Genomic DNA, 21246 nt, shown 5'->3' with positions numbered 1-21246 from the left:
AATTAGTAAAAAAATGGGATGGTTAACCATGCATAGCACTTTTGAATCCCAGTCAAATTTCCAAGGATTTTCTTAAACTACTTTCTTCAAAATTTACAAATCCAACCAGCTGAAAAAAAGAAAGAATACTTATAAAACATAGGTACTAATGTATAGAAGAAGAGGAATATGCCTTAATCCTCCAACCAGGAGACAAAAAAAAACACCTCAGCGCCAAATAAAAATGGCATTTCGGTCCCGCACCCTCCGACTATAAATTCCACCCCTCTTCCAAGCTTCAGAGTTTACCGGTTACAAACCCACACGAATTGCCGCCACCACCCCACACGACATCCTACAACCCCAGCCTCATTCCACCGGGCCCGCACCTCAGACCACAGGTGGACGAGGCCACCTGCCGGCCAGCTTCTCCGGCCACCACCGTCGACCGTGTAAAACTTGCACTGACGAAGCCTACCTTCTTATCCGGCGGCGGGGCCATGGGGTTCTCGCTGTACCCCACCAAGTCGTCGACGCGCACGCCGTGGAGCACCAGCTTCTTCCGCCACAAGTTCCCGGCCGCCGCGGTGTCCTTCTGATCAGGCTAGCTCCGGCCGCCCGGCGGTCGACCTCGCTCCGCGCTTCAAGAAGAGGTGGAGGAGCGTACATACAGACACGTACGTGAGTGTGCGAGTACAATTGGCAGCTTCTTTTTTTTTTTTTTTTTTGGTCCGTGCTAGTGCTTGGCGCATGGACCCCGCTAGTAGCCTGATCAGCAGCTCCGCGGTACCATTCCCTGCTGCCGGCGATGGCGGCGGACAGCGACAGGTGTTTCTCTTTGGCGGCGGATTCGTTGGAGGTCAGTCCCAGACCCCAGTCAGTAATCGTGACGGGTTTCTGAAGCGCGCGAGCGCTACCTATTGAGCTATTTCATTCTTGGAATGGAATGGATGCGTGCGTGCGTTGATCATGTTCTCTTTCCCCGTATGCAGGAGCGCCGCCGTTGGTGGGTGGTGCGGCGGACGGGCGGCGCAAGCGGCCGTTCCAGCTGACGGCGCACGATGAGCTGCAGCTGCAGCTGCAGCTCCAGCTGGACGACGAGCTGTGCGGCCTGGACTACGAGCTCCATGGGCCGCAGCAGGAGCGGACAACGAAGCGGCGGCTGACGGCGGAGCAGGTGCGGGAGCTGGAGCTGAGCTTCGAGGAGGAGAAGCGGAAGCTGGAGCCCAAGCGGAAGCTGGAGCCCGAGCGGAAGAGCGAGCTGGCGCGGAGGCTCGGGATCGCGCCGCGCCAGGTGGCCGTGTGGTTCCAGAACCGCCGCGCGCGGTGGAGGAGCAAGCAGCTGGAGCAGGACTTCGACCGCCTCAGGGCCGCGCACGACGACCTCATCGCCGGCCGCGACGCGCTCCTCGCCGATAACGATCGTCTCCGCTCACAGGTGCGAGGTGATTCTAAAAGTATTAGGGGATGCACGCATAGATTGGTTAATAAAATATGGCAAAAAATATAAACTAATCGAACCTGTAGATTTATTTGATTGATTGAAAAAGGAAATTGACTAGGAGTAGATGTATATGCATCTTTATGGATGCTTTTTCTAAAAGTATGAACTTCGGGCGTTCCTAAACCTGCCACGCCGCAAGTATATTCTCCTGGTGACGGCCGTGTAGAGTAATCCTAGCATTTAGGCCGGGGTATCGAGTAGTACTAGTTTCATTATATTATTAATAAAAGGAAATGAACAGAACTGCATGCAGACTGCGCGATGATAATAAGAATCTGACAATTGAATCAAGGTCAACCTCGATGTAATCGTAATCAAGAAATTGGGTCGGTGCCCGAGCCTGTCCAGACCAAGAGAAATGTAGGGCTGTTTGATTTCTGACTAACTATGTTATACTTATGTAAAGTTAGTCATTCGAATTGAAAAACTAACTCTAGATACAAAAGTGTGTCAAAATATGACAAATTAGGCAACAAACCAAACAGCCCAATAATCTTGCATACTACGTGAATTCTGTGTAATCATACGCATCGCCATTCGTACCAGGTGATCACGTTAACTGAGAAACTGCAAACGAAAGAGTCGGCGGCGGCGGCGGCAGAGCCTGGAGAGCAGACAGTTGCCGCCCAAGCGACAGCCTACGCTGTCTTGGAAGGAGACAAGCTCTGCTCCGGCAGCGCTGCAGCGCCGGCGGCGGCAGGGACCAACGACAGCCCGGAGTCGTACTTCGCCGGGGCGCGCTCGCCACCGTCGTCGCCAGAGGACGACGACCGCGCCTTCTTCTTCCCCCCGGACGCCCTGCTCAACAACTGGGCATGGGTATGGAACGATCGGCAGTATTAGGGGATGCACGCATATGGCTAGGAGTGCAAAGTTGACTAAATTTGCTGGTTCTAAATGTCATATATATCACCCTTGATCAAACGAACATGGTTCTTATAAAGTTTATTAATTACCTGTTGGTTCTGTACTTGATTCCTTGTTAGATACGGATGTTCCATGTCTTCATTATCATCGAGAAGATGTTCTATTTCATCCCTAACCTGGTAAGATACCATAAATAAATGCATAATAGATCCCAGTACAGCAGCATATGAAATATTACCAGGATTCTCACAAGCACAACCGAAACACTTAGCAGCTCACTAAAATATGATCGATGTAACCAATAAGCTCAAGAGAGAACGAAAGAGAACCCTACAGTTTAACTCCAAAAACGAAATTCCAATGGCATATTTCTATTTGTCTTCCTGCACCTAAAATTAATTAATTGCGCCTCTTTTACTAATCCATGTGGACACACAACTGTAAGCACACCACGCAATTCTTTTTGCATGAGCGTCAGGATTATAGATGACCAATAAGTACGAGGCCCGCGAGCTCGGCACGAAACCCGTTGTTTGGGTCTGATTCGAGCCCGGCACGGTCCGGTTCTATGCGAACCCAGGACGGCCCGGCACGAATAAGCGGGTCAGGCTCGGATAGGAAACTAAACATGGTGGGCTAGCCCGGCACGGCTCGTGTACCTCTAAGCCCGTTAAACCCATTTTTTGCAATAAAACGTGCTTTTAGGACCGTTTTTTCTGTGCTAAATGGGCCGGACCCGCTGCGGGCCGGACTCAGACAGAAAATCAAGCCCGCGGACTTAGACGGCCCGGCCCGATTTTCTAACCGTACCTGACGGGCCGGGCTTCACCGGGCCGGGCCGCCCGTTTGGCCATCTATTCAGGATAGATAAGATCAGAACAAATATTCAAGCTGGATTCATTTGTGACTCTACACACATAAGCAACTAGAAGTCTAAACCTATAACAATTTACAACATGAGGCGATCTAAGCAGCACGGTCATAAACAGACAGTATACAGGTTGTTTTGAAGAACCCAATTATATCTCCATTTTTGCGTGGGATTAGGTGGGTTTGAATCCCAAGCAAATCAAATTTGTTCTTAATTTTTTTCAATCCTATACAATTCATGTGTAATAGGAATGACCAAACAAAGCCTAAGACGGGATACCTGGTCTCCATGTGATTCCCTATGTTTTTCTCCATTGCCATCAGTGGGCACATTCACCATTCCCACCGACAAGGCTCCTTAGAGGCAGGTGCTGGCCCAATTGGTCAACGAAAGGGGGCACTTCATGCATGAGAGGGTCCAACAGGAGCACCTCCTTGGCAGTAACTATCGCCCCGATGAATTCGAGGTTGATCATCGCAACCGGTGCGTAGCAATTAAGAGCGGGCGATATACCACACATCTCTAAAGATGTGAAAATGGTGCATGTTTATTTTTAGACAATACCGATCGTTGTTGTGTACCTCTTAAGAATTTGTTCAGTTATTTTCAATTCGTATCCATACGGATTGGAGGGGATTGATACGGATTGTGAGAGATTTTGACTTACTATCCTCCATAATCTATATGGATTGAGATAGAACCGAACAAGACCTAACAAGTTTAAGGGCCTAAAAATGTATTTTCCAAGTTGGCGATACTAATTAGCATCCTTTGATACGTTTAACTCATGCATTTGATTCTTCTTTTTTATATACGACACGTACACGATAGTATATTCACCTTTATAAATGTATGCACACACTTTACTAGCATCTTCCATAACCTGAGTTGGACTCATAGTCATAGATTCTCAGACTAATAAAGTCACCATAATTGTCTTGCTGTCGAAGAAATACGTCGCCTACATCAATTGTCCTTAAACAGGTGAGTATTTGTGGTTAGAAAGAATTTATCTGATTTTGTAAGTTCCATGACTTGAATAATCTATTATTACCGAGCAATAATTATCACTACTAGCTAGAGAATGGACGATCAGTACTGGTTGGGAACTGGATGGAGTACCAGATTTCCGGTCGGTACTAAAAAAATCGGAACTAAAGGCGCCAACCTTTAATTTAGTTACGGTTGCATAAGATCGATTATTGTCTCGAACTGATACTAAAAGGTCTCTCTTTAGTATCGACTCTAGGCGTAAATCGGTGCTAAAGATGATCTTTTATTACTGGTTCTAAACTTAAACTTGTATTAAAGATGATTATTAGTGTCGATTCTTGGGTAGAACTGGTACTAAAAGTCTAGAGACTTTTTATTCTATTTATAAGTTGAAATGTACATGTGCATATTCACAAATTAATATATATGTATATGTCTAGATTAACTAATGTGTACATTAATATAGGGAGCACTTAGTCATGGGTAAATGAGAACTACTGAAGAGTGTCGATTCTTTGATACCTTGGATTTTTTTTTAAAAAGTCATCTTTGTAACACCCCTGGTGTTACAAGAACTAAAATTTTGGCATAACATCATATGCATCCACATCATTTTGCTTGATATCCCTAGAATGCATTTTACTAGGTTAAAAGTTCAACTCAAATGTGGTGTGTTGTGTTGTTGGGAGCGAGGGAAGATTAAAAACCCTGTTTGCAATCAAGTTTAAGTGCACCACTTCTAAACAGTGTCATTTTGGACATGAGATATATACACCAAAGTGGGATCTTAGGTTAAGGAGTAACTCTACTCTTAAGTGATGAACCCAAAGTGGTGAGATTGTTGGAGAAAAGCAATCCCAATTGAAACCTTAAAGAAGCCCAAAAGTGGAATTTTAAATCTAGAGAGAATTTGCTAAAGGTATATATATAAAAGTTGTAGGTTTTGGAAAGTTGAACAACTTTCATGTGTGGATATTTCCAAGTTTTATAGAAAAAGTTGGAGTAAAATGCTAAATTCAGTTTTGATTCAGATTTGAAGTTTGCTGAAAATAATATCAACTAGCTGTTTTGGTGGCTTTACAACTTTTGATCTATAAACAGTTTGAAGGTGGACAATGTAACAAAGTTGTAGAGCTACACTAGGGGTACAAATTTGCTTAGGCAACCCATCCCTAAAACCATATGAAACTGGGTGTAAAACTGGTCCAAAGTGGAGCTCACAGATTTGGATTTCAGACTTAGTGCAACTTACTAAATCTGAATTTTAGTGTTTTTGGTGCAACTTTGGAGCTTCTTTGTGCCTGATCCATGGAGTTCTGGGGTATATCTCTGCAGCAAAGTTGAATACCATATAATGGTGATCAAATATTCTTAAGAAAGTTTTGTTTGGTGCTGCACAAAAATTGAGTAAACTATGCCCAACCATTCTTTGTCAGGCATGTGTGTTCAGTTTCTTGTTTAGTTAGCTGCAGCTGAATTCTAGTGTTTTTACCTAACTTCAGGGCACTATAACTTTTGATCCATGAAGTTATAGTCTGCACTCTCTATATAAAACTGTTAGAGGGTGGTGTGGGGAGTAATTTTCATTAAGTTGGATCGCCGTGACCTTGCATAGAACTAGGAGAAAAGCTTGCTCGAAGCTGTGGTGTCAAACATTTGGGTTTCAGCACTAGGTTCAGTTTATTGAAGCTGAAATTCATTGTTTTTCATCTGACTTTGGAGTTCTCCTTTGCCTTGTCCATGGTGTTTCGAGCTGCATGCCCTATAGAAAAATGTTAGGGGATGGTTTGGTGAACAAATTTCCTTAAGTAGGTTTGTCTTGATACTACACAAATTTGGGAGAAATGTTGGTCCAAAGAGGGGCTGTCGGGATTTAATGTCCGAACTCAGGTTTCAGCCAACTGAAAGACCAAGTTCAGTGTGCTTACTCAGTTTTAGATCCTTGTTGTGACTAATCCATGTGGGTATGAGCCATGACTCCTGTAGCAATGTTGAAGATCTTTGGTTAGTGAGTAGATTTCTTATTATGAGATTGGCATGGTCCTGCACAGAGCTTGCAGTAAACTGTCCCAAAACATTCACTGTCAGGTTTTGGATTTCAGCTAACTGAAACAAGAAAGTTCAATTGGTTTGGGACAACTTTGGGGCATTATAACTTTCTATCAGTGTGTTTTCAGCCATGTGTTGCTATAGCAAGTTGTTAGAGGGCAGGATGGAGAGCGGTTTTTGTTAATATACATTTTTCCCGTTTTTACTTCAAATCGAGAGAAAATTCTGCTCCAAGTCGAGTTGTCAGTCTGGGAAAATGCTGAATCTTATTCAGTTAGTAAAAGCCATGATTCAACATTTTCACCCCACTTTGAGGCACAATAATTCGTAATCTGTGAGCTTTCGACCTTGAGTTGCTGCAGCACTTTCTTAGAGCTATATTTTGTGAGAAAATTTTGTTAACAAAAGCCAGCATGTATTACATGGAATCGTGAGGATCAAAGGGGTTAAGGATGGGGATTTAGTTGTTTAGTGCTGAATTCAGTTTCGGTGACTGAAAACTTGGTTTAGTTTTGGGAGCAGAGAGCTCTCCACGTTGTAGTTATGCTCCCCATGTGTCAGTAATTTAAAGTTGTGGTTAGAGATGGGAAGAGCTGGTAGTTGGAAGAGAGTTCAACCAATCCACTAGCTGGGTGTGGGGCTGAACATGCTTCAGTTTGGAAGAGTGTTCAGCTAATCCACTAACTTGTGTGCTCCATGTGCATGTCGGCAGGAGCTAGCTTGCTTGCCTCCTGTAATTTGAGCGTTGAGCTCTGCAGGACTGTGAGGCTTGAACGGACACGCGTAGTGGACGTGGCACTGGTTGCAGGGAGCCAGGTTTGTCCCCTATTCTAGATGTTTTCCCCTGGTGGTGGCCGACGGTCATCGAGCTGGGCTGCCATGCAGCTACTTCCTGTCTGTGCCACATGCAAGAGCTGCCACGCAGCTGTCTGTGTGCTTTCGCTGGGACGTGTGGCTGGCTGCGCGTGCAATTCTCCTCTCCTTCCTAGTTTAAAATCCAAAGTGCAGTAATCTTCCTCCTTCCTTTTTCCTATTGCTGTGCTCTACAGTTCAATAATTTCCCTGCCATCTCTCGGCCTTTAGTGAATTTCTCCATGAGCTTTACTTGTCACCGAACTCGCATTCGAGTTGACATGCTTTGCGTCGTTCAACTGGCCAGAGCTCGCCGCATGTCATCTCCGGTTCTTCCCAGCCCATGGTGTGTGTCGCTGCACACTTGCCAGCGGTCGTCGGCCATCGACCCCACGCTCATTCTCGCAACCTCACTGCAGCATCGTCGTTCTCCCAGTTCTGCGCGAACGTCTGTGGTAAGCGGTGGCCGCTGGTATGGTTGCTTGCTTGAATGTATGCATAGTTGTGAGAGTCTAGAGACTTTGCATTTCATATCCTTACATAAGCATCCATGTATTTGCAATTGACTTGTAGAACATCTAGAGAAGAAGCGGTGTCTGAAAAAGGAGTTCACTCCAGAGCCTCTTGATCCAGTGGTGGAGTTTTATCTAACTACTTACAGAGTAGAATAATTTTGGGATCTACTCCTGCAATAAGGCAAGCCCCGGTGCATTTGCCACCTCCCTTGTGTTTACAAAATTTTATCACTTATATGCTGCATTAGGTGATAGGAGTTGATTGATTAAACACTTGATGCATTACCATCCTTGAAAGATTGATTACCATACCTTGTCACCTGTTTTATAAAAGCTAGAGATGCTTAGTCATGCTGATAGACTAAGAAAAATGTTTTTGATCTATGACTCATGTTTTCACAAAAAGAAAATGGGCTTGGGATAATGAAGGCATCAAGACGTTGATAAATTCATTATCCAGGCATGGCCCCTCTGCCAGGCGCCAAAATTTTGAAATAGTTTAAAATGGGACCAGACGCTGAGCAGGAAAGGTCGCCCGTCTGTGTCGATTAAGGACCGTACCGATTGTTGGCCTGATGATCTAGGACCTTTTATCTGGCCACATACCTCGTCATGGGTAAGCCTGAACCCGGCTATTCCATACGTGAAAAGACAATCGCGCACTGGGAGTGGAGAGATGGCGAGAGTGGCACGTACCCTCCTGGCAAAGGACCGCCTAAAAGGGGTGGTGTGCTCTCGGGTGGCGCGGACCTGTTCATGTGATGGAGGATCCGTGGGAATGGTAGACATGTGCAAAAAAAAGGTTAAGGGAAGCATATGTCGTGTGGTTGGAGATCCCCAGCTGGGTATTAATCGATTCGGATCGCCGTTACTTCTCGGATATGAAGACTGGATCGCTGCCCTTCATCGTAGATAACAAGCGAAACAAAAATTTGGATTTAAAAGGAACCTAGTGTAGGTCAAGTGAATGATCTAGATTAGGAAAATGCTAGATTCAGGCTAGAAGATTCAGGTAATAAACTAACTTGTGAAATAAAACTTGGCTTAAGGACCCACTTCTAGTAAGCTTTTCTGCAAAATGAGTTCTTGAACTTTGATGAGCTTTACCTTGATTCCCAAAAGACAGCATACCCTTGAGAGTCTTTTCTTTAGTCGGGTAAGTCTTGCTGAGTAATTGCGTACTCAGGGTTTTATCCCTTGTTGTTTTTGTAGGAGAAGTTTTATTCCCTTATCTTTGGGTTAGTTACTTCATGTGGAGGACTTGAAGCTTAGAAGGTTTTTATATATCTCTTATGGAAAGGCTTCACCCTTCCAATTATTGTAGTTAAGTTATGCCCTTCAAGTACTATCAGGACTTGTAATAAATACATCTCTTTCTACCATGTAAAACTTGAGTTCTGGAATGTAAAGTGTACTTTGTAAAAGTCTTCCGCTCTATCTCCAATGTGTGTGTATCAAATGTGATTACTGTAATATACCTGTTATGTGGGAGATCCTTGGGATGATGAGTTCCAGTTGGCGAACTCGATAGCCTTGTTAAGTTACCCGGTACACGTGCACAACCATCTGAGGCCATTAAGGCAAGGATTGGTGCATGTGGGTCTGATAACTTGGGAGGGCTGTCACAGCGTGGTATCGGAGCGATCCCCCATTAGCATGGATATTAAAGTAATCCTTTGATAAACTTCAAAATGATTTTTATAAACTTAAGAATCTATAATCAAGGCCTGATAGTAGAAGTGCAAATAATATGTGGTTAAAACTAAGGACTATCAGGTGGCTTAGTTTAAGATGCTAACCACTAACCCACAACCTGGGAAGGGTAATGCATACATGTGTAATGTTACTTTTAGTGCCATTCAGTTTTGAATGGATCGACGCTCAGGTAAAGGTGAGTTGTGAGAGCATGACCGAACAACCGTCGGTCTAGGGGAGTGCTTAAATGTGGCACTAGACTATATACATATTCTACGTATGTATATATGAAGGTTGCATTGTGGAGCAATTATTTTTCTGGGAATTGAGTACCCCATGGATGTGTATGGGTATACAGACATGGGAATACTGAAAAGTGTAACGTACTTGTAACGACGCACCTACACGCAGGTAAGAAAGTAAGTTACCACAATGGGCTGCCCTGTGGTTAAAAGTGTGGCAGCGGTGCCTATGCGTGGCTCGGCGCTTAATGAGGAGCTGGCCTCCATATAGAAATATATGGAGTATAAATTGTGACCAAATGTGTGAATTGCATCATGGGATTTGGGCTGTAATGGAATATTCTGTAGGTACACTGACTAAACTCTAGGAAATTACGACTAGTTAACTCCGGAGTGAGTAGGTATGCCACCGCCATAGAGCGTGCAAGCCACTATATGCTAGCAAGATTGTGAGGACGAATAGGACGAGCATGCATCATGACATATAACTTTAAGTTAAACCCCCTATGTAGTAGCTTTAGTACGTGTTTCGTCTACCCTGTTCATGTTGTCTGTCTTTGCCTTTCTATGCTACCTTTCCTTGTTTTTGAAGACTGGAAGCCAAGTTTAGTTGGTGGACAGAATACCTTGTGCTGCAGCCAGAAGGACGTTAAGTTCTTGGGTTGAGTTCTGTGAGGTATTTCGGGCACGTCATGTTCCAGAAGCCCCTATGCAAATAAAGTTCAAAGCGTTTTTGGATCTAAAGCAAGGTGAAGAAGCGAGTGTAATGGACTATTTGAGAGGTTTACTCGCCTATCCCAGTATGTTTTGGATTTTGTGGATACTAGTGAGAGGAAAAGGGTAATACTTCCTACGTGGTTTTAATGTGAAACTTTAGCTCCTGATGACAACCAGTTCGACTGAAGGTTATAATAAGGTGGTTAGTCAAGCTGTTCTGGGAGATAATAAGGTTTGTCTACATCAGGAGTTTAAGTGAAAGAAGTAAAGAATATGCACGATGTTAAGAAGTTTCTAGAGGTGTTCCCCAAGATTTTGCTTGGTTTACCTCCGGAAAGGGTCGTGGAATTTGTGATCGAGTTGCAGTCCGGAACTCCTATTACCCTGGAAGTAGTAAGATGAACCAATATTTGGAACAAATATTTTGGTGGACCTCTGGCTTATAAGGTGCAGCTGCCAGAAAATATTGCAGCAGTGCCCAACATATTCCACGTGTATCAGTTGAAGAAGTTTCTTCGAGCCCCCGAACTTGTTCTTGAGATGTCAAATGTCAATATTCAACCAGATTTAACCTACTCGAGTATTCCATAAAGGTTTTGGATCAAAAGGATAGGGCCACTCGAAGAATGTTATCGAGTTTTACAAGATACGGTGAAACCAAAACACACGGAAGACCAAGCCACATGAGAATTGGAGGAGAATCTAGAAAAGCATGTTCCTGAGTTTCTAGTGTCTTGTAAACCTAGGTCTGGTGTGTTTTGTCCTTAACATAAACCAAAAGAGGTACGCCTCTCGTCTTTTAAGAGTAATGGGGAAATAAACTAGTGATGCATTTCCTTTTTCCATTACTTGACCTAGAATTTTAAATCTCGGGACGAGATTCCTTTTTAGGGGGGAAGGATGTAACACCCCTGGTGTTACAAGAACTAAAATTTTGGCATAACATCATATGCATCCACATCATTTTGCTTGATATCCCTAGAATGCATTTTACTAGGTTAAAAGTTCAACTCAAATGTGATGTGTTGTGTTGTTGGGAGCGAGGGAAGATTAAAAACCCTGTTTGCAATCAAGTTTAAGTGCACCACTTCTAAACAGTGTCATTTTGGACATGAGATATATACACCAAAGTGGGATCTTAGGTTAAGGAGTAACTCTACTCTTAAGTGATGAACCCAAAGTGGTGAGATTGTTGGAGAAAAGCAATCCCAATTGAAACCTTAAAGAAGCCCAAAAGTGGAATTTTAAATCTAGAGAGAATTTGCTAAAGGTATATATATAAAAGTTGTAGGTTTTGGAAAGTTGAACAACTTTCATGTGTGGATATTTCCAAGTTTTATAGAAAAAGTTGGAGTAAAATGCTAAATTCAGTTTTGATTCAGATTTGAAGTTTGCTGAAAATAATATCAACTAGCTGTTTTGGTGGCTTTACAACTTTTGATCTATAAACAGTTTGAAGGTGGACAATGTAACAAAGTTGTAGAGCTACACTAGGGGTACAAATTTGCTTAGGCAACCTATCCCTAAAACCATATGAAACTGGGTGTAAAACTGGTCCAAAGTGGAGCTCACAGATTTGGATTTCAGACTTAGTGCAACTTACTAAATCTGAATTTTAGTGTTTTTGGTGCAACTTTGGAGCTTCTTTGTGCCTGATCCATGGAGTTCTGGGGTATATCTCTGCAGCAAAGTTGAATACCATATAATGGTGATCAAATATTCTTAAGAAAGTTTTGTTTGGTGCTGCACAAAAATTGAGTAAACTATGCCCAACCATTCTTTGTCAGGCATGTGTGTTCAGTTTCTTGTTTAGTTAGCTGCAGCTGAATTCTAGTGTTTTTACCTAACTTCAGGGCACTATAACTTTTGATCCATGAAGTTATAGTCTGCACTCTCTATATAAAACTGTTAGAGGGTGGTGTGGGGAGTAATTTTCATTAAGTTGGATCGCCGTGACCTTGCATAGAACTAGGAGAAAAGCTTGCTCGAAGCTGTGGTGTCAAACATTTGGGTTTCAGCACTAGGTTCAGTTTATTGAAGCTGAAATTCATTGTTTTTCATCTGACTTTGGAGTTCTCCTTTGCCTTGTCCATGGTGTTTCGAGCTGCATGCCCTATAGAAAAATGTTAGGGGATGGTTTGGTGAACAAATTTCCTTAAGTAGGTTTGTCTTGATACTACACAAATTTGGGAGAAATGTTGGTCCAAAGAGGGGCTGTCGGGATTTAATGTCCGAACTCAGGTTTCAGCCAACTGAAAGACCAAGTTCAGTGTGCTTACTCAGTTTTAGATCCTTGTTGTGACTAATCCATGTGGGTATGAGCCATGACTCCTGTAGCAATGTTGAAGATCTTTGGTTAGTGAGTAGATTTCTTATTATGAGATTGGCATGGTCCTGCACAGAGCTTGCAGTAAACTGTCCCAAAACATTCACTGTCAGGTTTTGGATTTCAGCTAACTGAAACAAGAAAGTTCAATTGGTTTGGGACAACTTTGGGGCATTATAACTTTCTATCAGTGTGTTTTCAGCCATGTGTTGCTATAGCAAGTTGTTAGAGGGCAGGATGGAGAGCGGTTTTTGTTAATATACATTTTTCCCGTTTTTACTTCAAATCGAGAGAAAATTCTGCTCCAAGTCGAGTTGTCAGTCTGGGAAAATGCTGAATCTTATTCAGTTAGTAAAAGCCATGATTCAACATTTTCACCCCACTTTGAGGCACAATAATTCGTAATCTGTGAGCTTTCGACCTTGAGTTGCTGCAGCACTTTCTTAGAGCTATATTTTGTGAGAAAATTTTGTTAACAAAGGTCAACATGTATTACATGGAATTGTGAGGATCAAAGGGGTTAAGGATGGGGATTTAGTTGTTTAGTGCTGAATTCAGTTTCGGTGACTGAAAACTTGGTTTAGTTTTGGGAGCAGAGAGCTCTCCACGTTGTAGTTATGCTCCCCATGTGTCAGTAATTTAAAGCTGTGGTTAGAGATGGGAAGAGCTGGTAGTTGGAAGAGAGTTCAACCAATCCACTAGCTGGGTGTGGGGCTGAACGTGCTTCAGTTTGGAAGAGTGTTCAGCTAATCCACTAACTTGTGTGCTCCATGTGCATGTCGGCAGGAGCTAGCTTGCTTGCCTCCTGTAATTTGAGCGTTGAGCTCTGCAGGACTGTGAGGCTTGAACGGACACGCGTAGTGGACGTGGCACTGGTTGCAGGGAGCCAGGTTTGTCCCCTATTCTAGATGTTTTCCCCTGGTGGTGGCCGACGGTCATCGAGCTGGGCTGCCACGCAGCTACTTCCTGTCTGTGCCACATGCAAGAGCTGCCACGCAGCTGTCTGTGTGCTTTCGCTGGGACGTGTGGCTGGCTGCGCGTGCAATTCTCCTCTCCTTCCTAGTTTAAAATCCAAAGTGCAGTAATCTTCCTCCTTCCTTTTTCCTATTGCTGTGCTCTACAGTTCAATAATTTCCCTGCCATCTCTCGGCCTTTAGTGAATTTCTCCATGAGCTTTACTGGTCACCGAACTCGCATTCGAGTTGACATGCTTTGCGTCGTTCAACTGGCCAGAGCTCGCCGCATGTCATCTCCGGTTCTTCCCAGCCCATGGTGTGTGTCGCTGCACACTTGCCAGCGGTCGTCGGCCATCGACCCCACGCTCATTCTCGCAACCTCACTGCAGCATCGTCGTTCTCCCAGTTCTGCGCGAACGTCTGTGGTAAGCGGTGGCCGCTGGTATGGTTGCTTGCTTGAATGTATGCATAGTTGTGAGAGTCTAGAGACTTTGCATTTCATATCCTTACATAAGCATCCATGTATTTGCAATTGACTTGTAGAACATCTAGAGAAGAAGCGGTGTCTGAAAAAGGAGTTCACTCCAGAGCCTCTTGATCCAGTGGTGGAGTTTTATCTAACTACTTACAGAGTAGAATAATTTTGGGATCTACTCCTGCAATAAGGCAAGCCCCGGTGCATTTGCCACCTCCCTTGTGTTTACAAAATTTTATCACTTATATGCTGCATTAGGTGATAGGAGTTGATTGATTAAACACTTGATGCATTACCATCCTTGAAAGATTGATTACCATACCTTGTCACCTGTTTTATAAAAGCTAGAGATGCTTAGTCATGCTGATAGACTAAGAAAAATGTTTTTGATCTATGACTCATGTTTTCACAAAAAGAAAATGGGCTTGGGATAATGAAGGCATCAAGACGTTGATAAATTCATTATCCAGGCATGGCCCCTCTGCCAGGCGCCAAAATTTTGAAATAGTTTAAAATGGGACCAAACGCTGAGCAGGAAAGGTCGCCCGTCTGTGTCGATTAAGGACCGTACCGATTGTTGGCCTGATGATCTAGGACCTTTTATCTGGCCACATACCTCGTCATGGGTAAGCCTGAACCCGGCTATTCCATACGTGAAAAGACAATCGCGCACTGGGAGTGGAGAGATGGCGAGAGTGGCACGTACCCTCCTGGCAAAGGACCGCCTAAAAGGGGTGGTGTGCTCTCGGGTGGCGCGGACCTGTTCATGTGATGGAGGATCCGTGGGAATGGTAGACATGTGCAAAAAAAAAGGTTAAGGGAAGCATATGTCGTGTGGTTGGAGATCCCCAGCTGGGTATTAATCGATTCGGATCGTCGTTACTTCTCGGATATGAAGACTGGATCGCTGCCCTTCATCGTAGATAACAAGCGAAACAAAAATTTGGATTTAAAAGGAACCTAGTGTAGGTCAAGTGAATGATCTAGATTAGGAAAATGCTAGATTCAGGCTAGAAGATTCAGGTAATAAACTAACTTGTGAAATAAAACTTGGCTTAAGGACCCACTTCTAGTAAGCTTTTCTGCAAAATGAGTCCTTGAACTTTGATGAGCTTTACCTTGATTCCCAAAAGACAGCATACCCTTGAGAGTCTTTTCTTTAGTCGGGTAAGTCTTGCTGAGTAATTGCGTACTCAGGGTTTTATCCCTTGTTGTTTTTGTAGGAGAAGTTTTATTCCCTTATCTTTGGGTTAGTTACTTCATGTGGAGGACTTGAAGCTTAGAAGGTTTTTATATATCTCTTATGGAAAGGCTTCACCCTTCCAATTATTGTAGTTAAGTTATGCCCTTCAAGTACTATCAGGACTTGTAATAAATACATCTCTTTCTACCATGTAAAACTTGAGTTCTGGAATGTAAAGTGTACTTTGTAAAAGTCTTCCGCTCTATCTCCAATGTGTGTGTATCAAATGTGATTACTGTAATATACCTGTTATGTGGGAGATCCTTGGGATGATGAGTTCCAGTTGGCGAACTCGATAGCCTTGTTAAGTTACCCGGTACACGTGCACAACCATCTGAGGCCATTAAGGCAAGGATTGGTGCATGTGGGTCTGATAACTTGGGAGGGCTGTCACAGCGTGGTATCGGAGCGATCCCCCATTAGCATGGATATTAAAGTAATCCTTTGATAAACTTCAAAATGATTTTTATAAACTTAAGAATCTATAATCAAGGCCTGATAGTAGAAGTGCAAATAATATGTGGTTAAAACTAAGGACTATCAGGTGGCTTAGTTTAAGATGCTAACCACTAACCCACAACCTGGGAAGGGTAATGCATACATGTGTAATGTTACTTTTAGTGCCATTCAGTTTTGAATGGATCGACGCTCAGGTAAAGGTGAGTTGTGAGAGCATGACCGAACAACCGTCGGTCTAGGGGAGTGCTTAAATGTGGCACTAGACTATATACATATTCTACGTATGTATATATGAAGGTTGCATTGTGGAGCAATTATTTTTCTGGGAATTGAGTACCCCATGGATGTGTATGGGTATACAGACATGGGAATACTGAAAAGTGTAACGTACTTGTAACGACGCACCTACGCGCAGGTAAGAAAGTAAGTTACCACAATGGGCTGCCCTGTGGTTAAAAGTGTGGCAGCGGCGCCTATGCGTGGCTCGGCGCTTAATGAGGAGCTGGCCTCCATATAGAAATATATGGAGTATAAATTGTGACCAAATGTGTGAATTGCATCATGGGATTTGGGCTGTAATGGAATATTCTGTAGGTACACTGACTAAACTCTAGGAAATTACGACTAGTTAACTCCGGAGTGAGTAGGTATGCCACCGCCATAGAGCGTGCAAGCCACTATATGCTAGCAAGATTGTGAGGACGAATAGGACGAGCATGCATCATGACATATAACTTTAAGTTAAACCCCCTATGTAGTAGCTTTAGTACGTGTTTCGTCTACCCTGTTCATGTTGTCTGTCTTTGCCTTTCTATGCTACCTTTCCTTGTTTTTGAAGACTGGAAGCCAAGTTTAGTTGGTGGGCAGAATACCTTGTGCTGCAGCCAGAAGGACGTTAAGTTCTTGGGTTGAGTTCTGTGAGGTATTTCGGGCACGTCATGTTCCAGAAGCCCCTATGCAAATAAAGTTCAAAGCGTTTTTGGATCTAAAGCAAGGTGAAGAAGCGAGTGTAATGGACTATTTGAGAGGTTTACTCGCCTATCCCAGTATGTTTTGGATTTTGTGGATACTAGTGAGAGGAAAAGGGTAATACTTCCTACGTGGTTTTAATGTGAAACTTTAGCTCCTGATGACAACCAGTTCGACTGAAGGTTATAATAAGGTGGTTAGTCAAGCTGTTCTGGGAGATAATAAGGTTTGTCTACATCAGGAGTTTAAGTGAAAGAAGTAAAGAATATGCACGATGTTAAGAAGTTTCTAGAGGTGTTCCCCAAGATTTTGCTTGGTTTACCTCCGGAAAGGGTCGTGGAATTTGTGATCGAGTTGCAGTCCGGAACTCCTATTACCCTGGAAGTAGTAAGATGAACCAATATTTGGAACAAATATTTTGGTGGACCTCTGGCTTATAAGGTGCAGCTGCCAGAAAATATTGCAGCAGTGCCCAACATATTCCACGTGTATCAGTTGAAGAAGTTTCTTCGAGCCCCCGAACTTGTTCTTGAGATGTCAAATGTCAATATTCAACCAGATTTAACCTACTCGAGTATTCCATAAAGGTTTTGGATCAAAAGGATAGGGCCACTCGAAGAATGTTATCGAGTTTTACAAGATACGGTGAAACCAAAACACACGGAAGACCAAGCCACATGAGAATTGGAGGAGAATCTAGAAAAGCATGTTCCTGAGTTTCTAGTGTCTTGTAAACCTAGGTCTGGTGTGTTTTGTCCTTAACATAAACCAAAAGAGGTACGCCTCTCGTCTTTTAAGAGTAATGGGGAAATAAACTAGTGATGCATTTCCTTTTTCCATTACTTGACCTAGAATTTTAAATCTCGGGACGAGATTCCTTTTTAGGGGGGAAGGATGTAACACCCCTGGTGTTACAAGAACTAAAATTTTGGCATAACATCATATGCATCCACATCATTTTGCTTGATATCCCTAGAATGCATTTTACTAGGTTAAAAGTTCAACTCAAATGTGATGTGTTGTGTTGTTGGGAGCGAGGGAAGATTAAAAACCCTGTTTGCAATCAAGTTTAAGTGCACCACTTCTAAACAGTGTCATTTTGGACATGAGATATATACACCAAAGTGGGATCTTAGGTTAAGGAGTAACTCTACTCTTAAGTGATGAACCCAAAGTGGTGAGATTGTTGGAGAAAAGCAATCCCAATTGAAACCTTAAAGAAGCCCAAAAGTGGAATTTTAAATCTAGAGAGAATTTGCTAAAGGTATATATATAAAAGTTGTAGGTTTTGGAAAGTTGAACAACTTTCATGTGTGGATATTTCCAAGTTTTATAGAAAAAGTTGGAGTAAAATGCTAAATTCAGTTTTGATTCAGATTTGAAGTTTGCTGAAAATAATATCAACTAGCTGTTTTGGTGGCTTTACAACTTTTGATCTATAAACAGTTTGAAGGTGGACAATGTAACAAAGTTGTAGAGCTACACTAGGGGTACAAATTTGCTTAGGCAACCCATCCCTAAAACCATATGAAACTGGGTGTAAAACTGGTCCAAAGTGGAGCTCACAGATTTGGATTTCAGACTTAGTGCAACTTACTAAATCTGAATTTTAGTGTTTTTGGTGCAACTTTGGAGCTTCTTTGTGCCTGATCCATGGAGTTCTGGGGTATATCTCTGCAGCAAAGTTGAATACCATATAATGGTGATCAAATATTCTTAAGAAAGTTTTGTTTGGTGCTGCACAAAAATTGAGTAAACTATGCCCAACCATTCTTTGTCAGGCATGTGTGTTCAGTTTCTTGTTTAGTTAGCTGCAGCTGAATTCTAGTGTTTTTACCTAACTTCAGGGCACTATAACTTTTGATCCATGAAGTTATAGTCTGCACTCTCTATATAAAACTGTTAGAGGGTGGTGTGGGGAGTAATTTTCATTAAGTTGGATCGCCGTGACCTTGCATAGAACTAGGAGAAAAGCTTGCTCGAAGCTGTGGTGTCAAACATTTGGGTTTCAGCACTAGGTTCAGTTTATTGAAGCTGAAATTCATTGTTTTTCATCTGACTTTGGAGTTCTCCTTTGCCTTGTCCATGGTGTTTCGAGCTGCATGCCCTATAGAAAAATGTTAGGGGATGGTTTGGTGAACAAATTTCCTTAAGTAGGTTTGTCTTGATACTACACAAATTTGGGAGAAATGTTGGTCCAAAGAGGGGCTGTCGGGATTTAATGTCCGAACTCAGGTTTCAGCCAACTGAAAGACCAAGTTCAGTGTGCTTACTCAGTTTTAGATCCTTGTTGTGACTAATCCATGTGGGTATGAGCCATGACTCCTGTAGCAATGTTGAAGATCTTTGGTTAGTGAGTAGATTTCTTATTATGAGATTGGCATGGTCCTGCACAGAGCTTGCAGTAAACTGTCCCAAAACATTCACTGTCAGGTTTTGGATTTCAGCTAACTGAAACAAGAAAGTTCAATTGGTTTGGGACAACTTTGGGGCATTATAACTTTCTATCAGTGTGTTTTCAGCCATGTGTTGCTATAGCAAGTTGTTAGAGGGCAGGATGGAGAGCGGTTTTTGTTAATATACATTTTTCCCGTTTTTACTTCAAATCGAGAGAAAATTCTGCTCCAAGTCGAGTTGTCAGTCTGGGAAAATGCTGAATCTTATTCAGTTAGTAAAAGCCATGATTCAACATTTTCACCCCACTTTGAGGCACAATAATTCGTAATCTGTGAGCTTTCGACCTTGAGTTGCTGCAGCACTTTCTTAGAGCTATATTTTGTGAGAAAATTTTGTTAACAAAGGTCAACATGTATTACATGGAATTGTGAGGATCAAAGGGGTTAAGGATGGGGATTTAGTTGTTTAGTGCTGAATTCAGTTTCGGTGACTGAAAACTTGGTTTAGTTTTGGGAGCAGAGAGCTCTCCACGTTGTAGTTATGCTCCCCATGTGTCAGTAATTTAAAGCTGTGGTTAGAGATGGGAAGAGCTGGTAGTTGGAAGAGAGTTCAACCAATCCACTAGCTGGGTGTGGGGCTGAACGTGCTTCAGTTTGGAAGAGTGTTCAGCTAATCCACTAACTTGTGTGCTCCATGTGCATGTCGGCAGGAGCTAGCTTGCTTGCCTCCTGTAATTTGAGCGTTGAGCTCTGCAGGACTGTGAGGCTTGAACGGACACGCGTAGTGGACGTGGCACTGGTTGCAGGGAGCCAGGTTTGTCCCCTATTCTAGATGTTTTCCCCTGGTGGTGGCCGACGGTCATCGAGCTGGGCTGCCACGCAGCTACTTCCTGTCTGTGCCACATGCAAGAGCTGCCACGCAGCTGTCTGTGTGCTTTCGCTGGGACGTGTGGCTGGCTGCGCGTGCAATTCTCCTCTCCTTCCTAGTTTAAAATCCAAAGTGCAGTAATCTTCCTCCTTCCTTTTTCCTATTGCTGTGCTCTACAGTTCAATAATTTCCCTGCCATCTCTCGGCCTTTAGTGAATTTCTCCATGAGCTTTACTGGTCACCGAACTCGCATTCGAGTTGACATGCTTTGCGTCGTTCAACTGGCCAGAGCTCGCCGCATGTCATCTCCGGTTCTTCCCAGCCCATGGTGTGTGTCGCTGCACACTTGCCAGCGGTCGTCGGCCATCGACCCCACGCTCATTCTCGCAACCTCACTGCAGCATCGTCGTTCTCCCAGTTCTGCGCGAACGTCTGTGGTAAGCGGTGGCCGCTGGTATGGTTGCTTGCTTGAATGTATGCATAGTTGTGAGAGTCTAGAGACTTTGCATTTCATATCCTTACATAAGCATCCATGTATTTGCAATTGACTTGTAGAACATCTAGAGAAGAAGCGGTGTCTGAAAAAGGAGTTCACTCCAGAGCCTCTTGATCCAGTGGTGGAGTTTTATCTAACTACTTACAGAGTAGAATAATTTTGGGATCTACTCCTGCAATAAGGCAAGCCCCGGTGCATTTGCCACCTCCCTTGTGTTTACAAAATTTTATCACTTATATGCTGCATTAGGTGATAGGAGTTGATTGATTAAACACTTGATGCATTACCATCCTTGAAAGATTGATTACCATACCTTGTCACCTGTTTTATAAAAGCTAGAGATGCTTAGTCATGCTGATAGACTAAGAAAAATGTTTTTGATCTATGACTCATGTTTTCACAAAAAGAAAATGGGCTTGGGATAATGAAGGCATCAAGACGTTGATAAATTCATTATCCAGGCATGGCCCCTCTGCCAGGCGCCAAAATTTTGAAATAGTTTAAAATGGGACCAAACGCTGAGCAGGAAAGGTCGCCCGTCTGTGTCGATTAAGGACCGTACCGATTGTTGGCCTGATGATCTAGGACCTTTTATCTGGCCACATACCTCGTCATGGGTAAGCCTGAACCCGGCTATTCCATACGTGAAAAGACAATCGCGCACTGGGAGTGGAGAGATGGCGAGAGTGGCACGTACCCTCCTGGCAAAGGACCGCCTAAAAGGGGTGGTGTGCTCTCGGGTGGCGCGGACCTGTTCATGTGATGGAGGATCCG

The 21246-nt window shown here is 43.3% G+C and overlaps 1 protein-coding gene and 2 long non-coding RNA genes across 4 annotated transcripts; all 3 read left to right on the top strand.

The window, feature by feature from the left end:
* The first annotated feature begins 275 nt into the window (after window positions 1-275).
* LOC100384387 (uncharacterized) lies at window positions 276-2516 on the top strand. Of its 2 annotated transcripts, XM_008670261.2 has the most exons (4): window positions 276-632; window positions 720-838; window positions 972-1417; window positions 2030-2516. In XM_008670261.2, the coding sequence occupies exons 2-4, from the start codon at window positions 730-732 to the stop codon at window positions 2324-2326; spliced, it is 852 nt and encodes a 283-aa protein (XP_008668483.1). In that variant the 5' UTR covers window positions 276-632; window positions 720-729; the 3' UTR covers window positions 2327-2516.
* Window positions 2517-9788: 7272 nt separating this feature from the next.
* Window positions 9789-14435, top strand: LOC118476397 (uncharacterized). Its single transcript, XR_004856389.1, has 2 exons — window positions 9789-13991; window positions 14110-14435. It is a non-coding gene; the product is annotated as an uncharacterized lncRNA (long non-coding RNA).
* A 1501-nt stretch (window positions 14436-15936) lies between these two features.
* Window positions 15937-20857, top strand: LOC118476396 (uncharacterized). Its single transcript, XR_004856388.1, has 2 exons — window positions 15937-20413; window positions 20532-20857. It is a non-coding gene; the product is annotated as an uncharacterized lncRNA (long non-coding RNA).
* The last annotated feature ends 389 nt before the right edge of the window (window positions 20858-21246 follow it).

Source organism: Zea mays, chromosome 2 (assembly GCF_902167145.1).
Source record: "Zea mays cultivar B73 chromosome 2, Zm-B73-REFERENCE-NAM-5.0, whole genome shotgun sequence".
NCBI lineage: Eukaryota > Viridiplantae > Streptophyta > Magnoliopsida > Poales > Poaceae > Zea > Zea mays.
The sequence above is the reverse complement of the archived record's forward strand: the minus strand, read 5'-3'. Positions and strand labels throughout refer to the sequence as shown.